We start from the raw sequence: 10,950 nt of genomic DNA, 5'->3' as shown, positions 1-10,950 counted from the left end.
GCAAAGGCGGACGCATCTCATGATGTGCACCGCTCTGCATATTGGCGGAAATACGTTTGTTTTTTGTGCTCTTTTATTTTTTTTTAACTCCCATTTAGCAGCCAACTCTGAATCAGCCCAACATTGTTTATATAGGTTTTAACTGCATGCGTTAAACAAACGCATTTCAAACGTCAGTGTATACATAGCCGTAAGGGTCTAATGTAATGTAAACTGCAACTTTTTTTTTTTTTAATTACGCTTCTGCTCATAAACAATGTTTTAAAATATTATTTTGTTTAAGAATGACATTTTAATTACACTTTTATTTTGAATTACCAGTATTTTCAGCCCAACGTTCGTGCAGGGATCCACTGGCAGCGAACCACTGCAATTTGTGGAATCTCACAGCCCTACGAATGCGGTTTATTCATCTTTATTTAATATAGTGCAGGCAAGACAACTAACGTGCAATCGAAAATCCTTTGCATAATTGTATCTTAATCTAAAATATTTTTATGGTTTTTATATCGATTTGTGATTTTTATATAAAGTAACCCACACTTTCCCTGGGTAATCCTGTCATTGTGTATGGAGATAGAAGTTTGTAAAGCTCAGTGATACAACCCACCTCTAGGGACAATATATAAAGGGATTTAGTTAACTATTAATCTGGCTGTTGCCTTGAGGCCTCAGTCATTGTACAGCGATATGAGCTGAACACAGACATGGAATAAAGAGGATATATATATAGATCTGGATCTAGACACCGCTTATCGCAGCACAATGGTAGGATTGAGGGGTTACAGTGCTACAGTGCTGGTTATATTATTCATTCAACAGATTCGGAGTCAGAAAATTCTTTCGGACAAGAAAAAATGTGGAGACGACCACTGTGAAAGTAAGTCCTCAACTGGTCTCTGGGCAACAAATTGTTAATTTCAAGTAACTCATTTTCATATCTTCCCTCAACAACATGTAACGTTTTATTGTTCTGTTTTGTTTTATCCTGCAAGACTTTTGCTTTCCGCTTGCACCAAAAATTCATAGTAGTTTTTTTTCCCCCTTTGGCTGAAACTGCCCAAAAAATTGCATCACTTATTAGTGAGGAAATGGTTGTGGAATAAAGGAGTTCATTTATGTATGCAAAAATATCATAAACTGTGACTTAAATGTCAACATTTTAAGTAAATGCTGCGATTACATTGTTGTTTTTTTTTAAAACAGGCTTAAATCTTGTTTAGAAAAACCTTAGCTATGGTATTAGCACATGAAGGGACAAAGTTCATATGCCTTGTTTACAGCTAGTTTTAGATAATACAAAGTAGGATAAAGAGAAGATTGAATATTATATGCTCTTAGACTCCTAGCTGGAAAGGCAGTCAGTGAATAGTGGTTTAATAATACCTGGATTGATAAATATTGTTTTTTCTACACAAATTAAGCCAGTATTTCTCAAATCTAGTTCTCAGGGCCCCTAACAGTGCAGGTTTTCCAGATGACCAGTGATATAATTATACCACCTGTGGATCTGTTACAATGTATCATTCAGTAATGATTACACCTGTGCTCCAGCAGGTAAAGATGGAAAACCTGCACTGTTAGGGTTCCCAGAGTGCTGTATTACAAACTTTGTACTTCTTTCTTCTCTTTCTGCACACTGTTAAAAATATTTAGATCAAATTTTGATTTATAAGATGCAGAAAACAACAAAGTGAGTATGATTTTTTGGTTAGGACACAGTGTAAATATCTACTGGAAACATTTGCTTGTTAATAATAACCTCCTGTTTTAAAAACACTTGGACAATGTCCTGAATTATCTGCTGCTAACAGGTTATGGGTCCAACAGTGAAAGTCAGAAACTTCACAAAGGTTTGCAAATGGCAGCTCTATGAAGTTCACAGTGGCCTATCTGACAAACCAGAACTATCAGTCATGAAAGTGAATCTGTATGCACGAAAGAGCAAATATCAGCAATAAATTGTATTTAGTCAGAAAATAATATCAAGATAATTAAGGGCCAGCATATTTAGGAGTACATAAGGAATATCTTAAGGTAAGGTAAGGTCTCCTTCCTATTTGAAGCCCCTCTGAAGGCTGGAGGGACTCATTTTACCTCCAGCTACTTCACGTTGCCCCTCACGGGTGTACATGGTATTGGAAAAACAAAAGTGTCTTTCATATCGCAGCAGTCCAGTTCTGTGGTCTCCCAGGCGGCTATTAAACGCTTGTGACCACACTTGACCAGATGACGGGCTCATGTTATAATTAGAGATGCTCACTGACCCCCGTGAAGTGGTTTTGGTTTTGGATCTGGATTAGCTTTGTGCTTTGGTTTTAGCAAAACCTGTTTTTGTTTTGGTTTTGTATTTTTTACAAAAAATCCTAAAATATGCTAAAATCACATAATTTTGTTCCTACATTATTATTAACCTCAATAACACTAATTTCAAGCCATTTGCAGTCAATTTTGACCACCTCACAGATCACAATATTATTTTCATACACTTTCAAACAAATACTGCAGCGACCTGGCTGGATGGTAAGCGACAGAGCAATGACACAAACACACGGCAGTTCCTAGCACATCTAGGACACATTGGCACACAGCAGTGGCAGAAAAGAAAAATGGTGCAAGATGGAATTGTCCTTGGGCCCATTTAACTTTGAAATTGGTTGCTAATTCTCTTGTGGGATATTTCTACCATACTGTAATTAGTGTGTAATAACAATACTATGATGATTGTATAATAAAGTCACAGACATTATTATATTCAATTTACAGCTAAGTTTTACATGTGTCAATGCACAAGAGCTACTTGTGCCAGAATTGAGGACCATTGTTCTTACTGGCGCTAAAGACACAGCGCACGTCATCAGTCAGTACATTTGTAGTGTCCTAATAGTCTAGTACCATGTGAGCCACGTGTAGCGGAAGTCTACCAGTAACATTTTCTGTAATCCCTGACAACTGATATCTTACGGAAAAACCTGTGAACTGTCAGGACTACCACCAGAAGTGTGCCAACCCTTTACTAGAAAAACCATTGGGAGCTTCTCTCCAGCCTGTTCCTATCCAGTGGTGGCTAGTGGAATAAGTATCACCCTGAAAGTGGCAATTATACCCCAAGGTTGGCTATGAAATGTCCATAGGACCTCAGTTTAATACAGAAGGGTGCAAAAAATTTATTGAATAATTAATTAAATTAGAACTCCATTGTTTCTTATTTCTTTGATCTTTTCTCGTCTCGTCTTTGAATAACCGTCTTTTGTCACTTGGGGATAAATCTATCAAGCTGAGAGTTTTCCGGCGGGTTTGAGAAACCAATCACATTCTAGCTGTCATTTATTTAGCACATTCTACAAAATGATAGCTAGAATCTCCACTTTTCAAACCCGCCGGAAAACTCTCAGCTTGATACATTTACCCCTTGGTCCCTTACATAAACCCTATGACAAGTGGACTGACATTGGTTGGTTTTCGCTGTAAGCCCCAGGGCCTGGTTGAAAGAGTCAGAGATGGGAAGCTCAGCTCTTAGGGCCCCTCTGAAAGACCTCAGACCTCCCAACGGTCCCGGTTTGGGTGGGACAGTCCCAATTTGGAGCCACTGTCACACCATTTCACCAGTCAGCACTTTGTTGATGTGCCGATGCGGTGCCCACCAATGGCAGAGGTGTGCGGACAATTGAAGGGTCTTTTTAGGGAAAATGTACTTTGCAGAGGACAAATTACTATTCACTGATTGGTTATCTTCTAAATCATTTGTCTTTCAGGTGTGATGATCAGAGCTTCAGCAAACCAAGATTACGCTGGGCCAGACTGCAGATTTTTAAGCTTCAAAACGGGAGAGGAAATCAACGTTCATTATAAACTTACTGGAGAGAGGGAAGACCTTTGGCAAGGAAGTGTAAGTAAAACAGAGAGTAATGTCTTGAGACAAAAAAATGACACCTCTTTTGCTAACCTCTGATGGTTAGAGGAGCTGTGAGTGTAGTGACAATGCTCTTGTCATCCCAAATCTCAGCGGACAACCGAAACAATACATGAGAGATGTTCTGGGTCTGCAGAGCATTGCTGCTGCCTGATATTGTTTGTCAACCCCCGGGTTTTGCCATTAATAAAATTGCTGTTTTAAATCCCACGGTAAAAATCGCAGAAAATCTGCGATTTAAAAAAGACCAACAAAAAAAACGATCCCTGATAAATAATATTTTTAGGCATTTACAGGTGTTTTCATTTTAGCTTATTTTGTGTTCAGTTCACGTTTTTTTGTGCCTTATCCTTAGTTTAAGAAGCAGTACAGTGGAGAATACAGTGTAGAACAGGCAGTTGTGGATAAAATATTACCATTACTACTATTCTTTCGTTACATAGCACTAACCTATTCCACAGTGTTGTACAATCAGTGTTGTATAAGTTGAGCCCATAGTGATCATTTAGTGATATCTCTGACGTTACGCTGCTGTTAAATGGCCCACATACTAAAAACTGCCTTAATCTAAGGCAAAATAATGTTTCAGAGATAGGCCCCATAAATGGTGCAACTGAGGTTGCGACAAATATGGAATTTGTTCAGGTTAATTTAGAACATACTTACCTACTTTGGGAGATCCCAGAAGGTGGGGCGCGGCTGGGGGGCGGAAGAGGACAGGTTAGAGACAATTGTGTCACTTTGGCCCCGCCCCAGGAGGGATGGGACCAAAATGACACGATTCCCCACTAATCACTAGGAAGTGGGCGGGAGTCCGAGAGACCTACCAAGAATTTAGGAGTCTCCCGGACATTCCGAGAGAGTTGGAAAGTATGATTATAATTAGTTTTATATCAATCTCACACATCTCAAAATGACCCGGGTGTGCAGTCTCTATTGTTTTGTGCCATCCAATGTTTCTATCTGTAGATCTTGCTTTCCTCTATGCTGGTAGTTTTAAACTGCAGGGAACAAAACTTATTTATCTTTCTTTTCAGAAGGGAAAGGCATATGGCTTCTTTCCCAAAGATATGGTCAGCATTGAAGAAGTTTATGCGACAGAGGAAGTCGAGGTCCCTGCGCAGGTAATTTTATTCAAGGTCTATATTATTGATTATTCTATTTATAGGCCATCCGATAAGGGAACGTACAACATGAGGCCAATACAACATTGACATTTCAAATATTGGAAGAAATAGCGGTTTTTCTCTGCACTTGTAATGTAAATGAAGCGGCCGATTTCAGAAACCCCCAAAGATAGGGCAAAAAAATTGGAGCATGAGACCTGATTGGACAGGAGCTGCTCTCGTTACTCCTCTTTCTATTTTGATAAATAGATTTATCAAACAGTCTAAAAAGGTAAACTGGAGATGTTGCCCATAGCAACCAATCAGATTCTAGCTATCATTTTGTACAACGTACTAGATAAATGGTAGCTAGAATGTGCAACATCTCCAAGGTTGGGTAAATCTATCCCCTAACATTGGTTCACCTTCCAGTTTCAATTACACAGAAATGTATACAATTTTTGGTGCATTTCAACCAATGCAATAAAAACACACAATGTGATAAGGATTCAATGTCCCCTCACGCTCATGTTTTAAAACATAAATTAAGCTAAATACACCAACATTTTGGAAGAAAAATGTAACCGTTTAAATTATTGAGGGGGTGGTTCTTAAGTGGTAACGGGATAAAGATTCTGGGCCTAGGGGGAGCAAAGTATAAAGAAGAGTAACTTTGCACCTGGGCGAAACCATGTTGCATTGGAGGGGGGAGGTAAATTTAAAAATGTGGGGAGACATTTATAGTTGGGGTAGGGCAGGTCCTAGATCAAATTTAAATTTCAGTATAAAAATAAAGCCATCAAGTATTTGTGTGTTAGATGAAAGAACAGCCAGAACTTAATTTATGTGCAAAACAATAAACTAATTTGCACCCCTTGCATTGTAACATGGTTTGCCCCGGAGCAAACTTACTCCTTTTTTTGCCTTATTTTCCTTAATGACTCAGGACCTCTGTTTCTACCAAGCTCATATCAAGGAGGATCCATAAACCTGGCCTAAAGTAGACACGTCCCCATATTCCAGGGGGCGTTTGCACAGACCAGCAAGTGGGTGGTCTCCTTGAAACGTTGGGTATAGAAATATGGAAATAGACTCGGTTGCGCAAATTAAGAGGAAGTTCGGGTATCAATTTTGTACCGTTCACAAACTAGCATTTCCCTCAGTTTGCTCATTTTAAGTGAACTTCTCCAGCCTTCGAAAGACCTCAAAAATGAGGTGGCCTCCTATGGCGACATTAAGGTAATGACAGTGGATACCACCCACCATCTCTTTACATTCACCAATCTTGGAAACCTTTAACCTCTTGCCGCCTTTCTCGGCTACACCAAGTGATCTGTTGCTGCTGAGGTGCAGGGAAGGTCATAACACGTTCTTTTAGAAATGTTATAATAGATTATCTAATAAAACGTTCAAGGAAAGCAATATTCTGTAGAGGGGATTTCTATCGCATTGTTATAATTACATTGCTAACTCACATAAATTAACAGCAAAAAAAACGTCTCTACTTCTGTGTTTCTTTCTAGGAAATTGATTTTGTTTGTTTGAATGGAGGTGAATATTTTTTTGAAAACGAGGACAGTGTTTTGCATAAGAAACATGATGACTTCTTAGTAATGGGAGAGAATACAGCAACAGGAGGTAAGTCTAATATTACACATGTACAGAGAAATGGGTAATTGGAGATTAAAAAAAAAAGGGGACCACAAGCGGTCAGCAGAATGGAAAATTCATTCTATGTACGTCTTTCTTTTTGTACCTGTTTTATACTTCTAAAACCTCCCCTATGGGAGATCCAAGAGGAGAGGTACAAGGGGCGAGTGCGCGGGAAGTGTCAACAGGATTCACGTCCTAGCGGCCTGTTCCCTGCTGCGCAATGACTGATATCATCGGGCAGTGGGGGATGGGGCCACGATGACGCGTTTTGCAGTGAGTCGCTTCATCACGGCCCGCACCTAATTCTTCTCAATAGGATCTGGCAGGTTGTCTACTCTTCCATGAGTTCGGGAGAACATTTGTACATTTTAATGCTTTACTGACTTTAACATTATCTGCCCCAGTAAATGTGCTCACCCATATAGAATGCATCTAGATGGTGTATAAAGCACCCTATTAAATATAAAGCTGGGGCCCGATTACTACTGCCATAGGAATGGTGTAAAAAAATCAGACTGTATTGCAGGGCTGAGAAGGCTTTGAGGAAAGTGCCTCTCACAACATGCAGTCTTCCTCCACAGAAGGTGAACTAAATATCAGAATCATTACGGTAGATTGTCCACAGTCAGCATTAAACGCACGTCTGGTTAACTCCTCCCAAGAACAAGCTAAATTTTGGCTCTTAACAGCAGTCATTGCTGTAGTCCCTTCATACCATTGGCCTTTCTGACACCGTCCTTTTGTGGTTCACCTCCTACCTTGCCAACCGCTTCTTTTCTGTTTCTACCTCTGATTTTCTCTCCCACCCATCCTCCTTCCCATAGGAGTCCCATAGGGTTCTGTCCTTGGCCCTCTGCTCTTTTCTCTATACACCTCCTCCCCGGGTGAACACATCAGTTCCTTCGGCTTCCAGTACCACCTCTATGCCGACGTCACTCAGCTCTTTCATCACCTGATCTCTCCCCTTCCCTCCACTCTCAGGTGTCCAGTTGCCTCTCTGCCATCTCCTCCAGGATGTCCTTACACGTTCTCAAATTTAACATGGCCAAAACTGAATTCATTGTCTTCCCTCAATCTAGAGTCTTTCCCCCTCCTGACCTCTCCATCAGTGTCGACAACACCACTATCTCTTCTGTTCCCCAACTCTGCTGCTTGGGTGTCATTCTTGACTCCTCCCTCTCCTTTGCCCCCCATAGTCAATCTCTTGCCCAATCCTGTCCCTTCCAGCTCTGCCACATCGCTTGTATCAGACCCTTCCTCTCCCAGGTTTCCACCAAAACTCTTATCCACTCACTGATCATTTCTCACCTGATTACTACAACCTTCCAATCTTCTCCTTACTGGCCTCCCAGCTCCCATCTCGATCCTTTTCTATACTTAACTCTGCAGCTAGAATTAGCTCCACATCTGCCTCCCATCTCTGCCAAGCCTTACACTTACTCCCCTTCCACTATAGAATTCTCTTCAACCTCCTCACCCTCACTTACAATGCCCTCTCCAACTCTACTGTTCCCAACATCTCCAACCTAATCTCCATACATACTCCCTCCTGCCTGCTCCAGTCGGCCAATGACAGTCTCCTTTCCTCCACTCTGGTAACCACATCTCACTCCCAAATTCAAGATTTCTCCCATGATGTCCCCCACCACCGGAATGATCTCCCACGTTTGATCAGACTATCCCCTAGCCTGTATAGCTTTAAACGGTAATTGAAAACCCATTGCCTACCAGTCCTCCACTTCACCATGTCACCATGTAGTATATCTCACCCTCTTTCATCCTCCATCTCTCCCACTCTTATTTCTTGCCCTCAGATCCCCTCACATTGGCTCACCCCCTGTGTCAACCGTTTGTCTGCCCCTTTCCCTTTAGATTGTAAGCTCTGGTGAGCCGGGCCCTCTTCCCTCCTGTTCTCATTACCCATAAATTTTGCTCACCAGCTACACTGCGCACCTCCTCCTTGGGCTCTCTGCATATGCACCCCACTCCTCCACTGTCTTTGCACCTCTATCAGGGGCTCTAAATCTGTTTATTGCGCTCACCCTAATGGGCACAGGTTTCACCTTGCACTGGACTTACCCCTTGTACCCCATTACCCATCCAGGCTATCAGTAGCTATGTTGAGAGTTGTAGTGTTATTTGCTTACTATATTGTACTGTTATACCCTGTACTGTCTTGTTCTTTGTTCTCTGTACGGCGCTGCGGACCACTTGTAGCACTCTATAAATAAAGGTTAATATTAATAATCATAATGATAGTGACCCATGTGTGTACCTGGTGCCACAAACCTGAAAAAAATAATTCACAGTACCTTTCCTGTCTACCCTGCTGCCAATTTTCCGCTGTTCTGCGATCTTTCAGAGAGGTAATGGGTACAGCATGCCATCTTTGCCTTAAGTTCAAAGTTCAAAATACTTTGGGATTTATGAACTAACATACCTAGAGCCCCAGTGCTCCATCTTTGGAGCAGAGTGGCGCCATATGTAATATATTGTTACTGAATATATTGCAATTCTGCTCCAAATAGGATCAGAGCTGACCTTTACCCCCTTAGATGTTACAAATGATTTTGGCGCAAAGAAGAGGGGGCAGAGTGGTGTATCATGCTATATGGTAATGATTCATCTCATTACAATTTGTGCATGTCCTAGCTCTGCCACCGACTCCTGGTGGATGACCATTCAAAGTGGTCGAGAGGAGACAAATTTGAAAGAATCAGTGGGAATGTGTAACCCCTTTCTACATATTTGCCTGATTGCACAGACCCCTTTAAACTGTTAATGCTTCTACTGTTAGATATTGACATATAACATTTTCATTCTTCAGGTGAAGCTACTACTGAAGATTCACAAGTTGATGTCGCCCACCAGGAATTAGATCAGGAAGCCGCAGACAAACCAACTTGGACTCCCTCTGGCATCGCCGGGTGGTTTGGCATGGGTAGAACTCAAGATAAACAAGACATAGAAACTGATGCCAATCTTATAGAGGAGGAAGCTTTTCTGACTAGGAAAATGACAATGAACGAACAAGTTGAACCCGAAGGGGTTGAGGACGTTCAGACAGAAAAATCTGCCTGGTTGGGTGACCCACTCGAAAATCTTCTGCCTTTTGGAGAAAGAAAGACAGAGGAAGAGCCCCAAGAAGAGGATGGTGATACACTGATGGCACATAAAAATATGGATGTTGAAACAGATGGAGAAAATCTTCCTACACCCACACAAGAAAATGACCAGGAACAAATCAATAAAACCAATAATGGTGGAGAGTCACAGTCAAAATGGTTTAACTTTGCCAGTGTTTTAGGGTTTGGGGCCAAGAAGGAAGTCAAGAAGGAAGAATTTCATCAAAGTATAGATGAAACCAACAGTGAAACAACATCAAAGAATTTGAGTCCAAATCATGACGAATCTATGGCTATCAATGCTGAAGGTGATAAAGTAGATTTATCTGTAACGGATCGACCAGCAGATGATGAGACAAAGGCCACTGAAATAAATCCTGATATTACTGTAACCATTGGACCAGAGACAGGTGGGTCTGATGATTACAATAAGCATGTAACATTTAGTCAATTTGACCAACAAACAATGAGTAGAATATCTGAAAAACAAGATCTCAAAAGCAACGGGGATTTAGAAGGTCAGGATCCTGGTGCAATTGAGAGCACACATGTAACACCCCCTTGGTTTAAATCTGTTGTATCAAACATTCTACATTTACAAAAAGGTGATAGTTTTAAGATAAGGGAAAAGGATCAGGTAGAATTTGAAGGGATAGAACATCATATCCAGTTTTCAGACACATCTGTAAATGACCATGGTTCAGAGTTTGCTGAACATTCTATAGAAGATAATATTTTAGCTAACAGTGATGAACAGAACGCGGACCCTAATTTTGACATATCGTCACAGGGGAATAAAAGAAACGTACTTGTCCACAACATCAGATCTCTACTAGTAGGAGATGGTCAATCTGAGACTGAACTCTTCAGCCTTAAAGAGATAGATGGGCCATTGATTTATCTGGAAGATGCAACAGCAGCAAAGGATAGCACGATACAAGCAGAAGACAATAAACATGAGAAGACATCTAGAACTAAACAACATTTGCAAACAGAACTGGATGGAGACCACACAGACTCTATAGAAGACATTTTTTCCTTTAAAGACAAAATAAGTTTGGAAGAGGATGTCTCTTTGTCTTCTCACCAACAGACAGGTATGCCAGAATGACGTGTTGTAGGACAAATTAATCTAAATATAGGCCTAGCACAG

The 10,950-nt window shown here is 40.9% G+C and overlaps 1 protein-coding gene across 3 annotated transcripts in view; it reads left to right on the top strand.

The window, feature by feature from the left end:
- The first annotated feature begins 699 nt into the window (after positions 1 to 699).
- Positions 700 to 10,950, top strand: part of MIA2 (MIA SH3 domain ER export factor 2) — a 51,234-nt gene continuing 40,983 nt past the window's right edge. The window contains exons 1-5 of one of the 3 annotated variants that reach the window (XM_075192558.1): positions 700 to 880; positions 3,756 to 3,889; positions 4,951 to 5,037; positions 6,543 to 6,657; positions 9,500 to 10,207. In XM_075192558.1, the coding sequence (XP_075048659.1) occupies positions 766 to 880; positions 3,756 to 3,889; positions 4,951 to 5,037; positions 6,543 to 6,657; positions 9,500 to 10,207 (1,159 nt within the window). In that variant the 5' untranslated portion in view covers positions 700 to 765. Of the gene's footprint in view, positions 881 to 3,755; positions 3,890 to 4,950; positions 5,038 to 6,542; positions 6,658 to 9,499; positions 10,208 to 10,248; positions 10,895 to 10,950 lie in introns of those variants that run through there. The other 2 variants (XM_075192559.1, XM_075192560.1) reach the window with 2 other exon arrangements.

Source organism: Mixophyes fleayi, chromosome 12 (assembly GCF_038048845.1).
Source record: "Mixophyes fleayi isolate aMixFle1 chromosome 12, aMixFle1.hap1, whole genome shotgun sequence".
In the NCBI taxonomy this organism is placed as follows: Eukaryota; Metazoa; Chordata; class Amphibia; order Anura; family Limnodynastidae; genus Mixophyes; species Mixophyes fleayi.
This window is presented reverse-complemented; position numbering and strand designations above follow the sequence as displayed.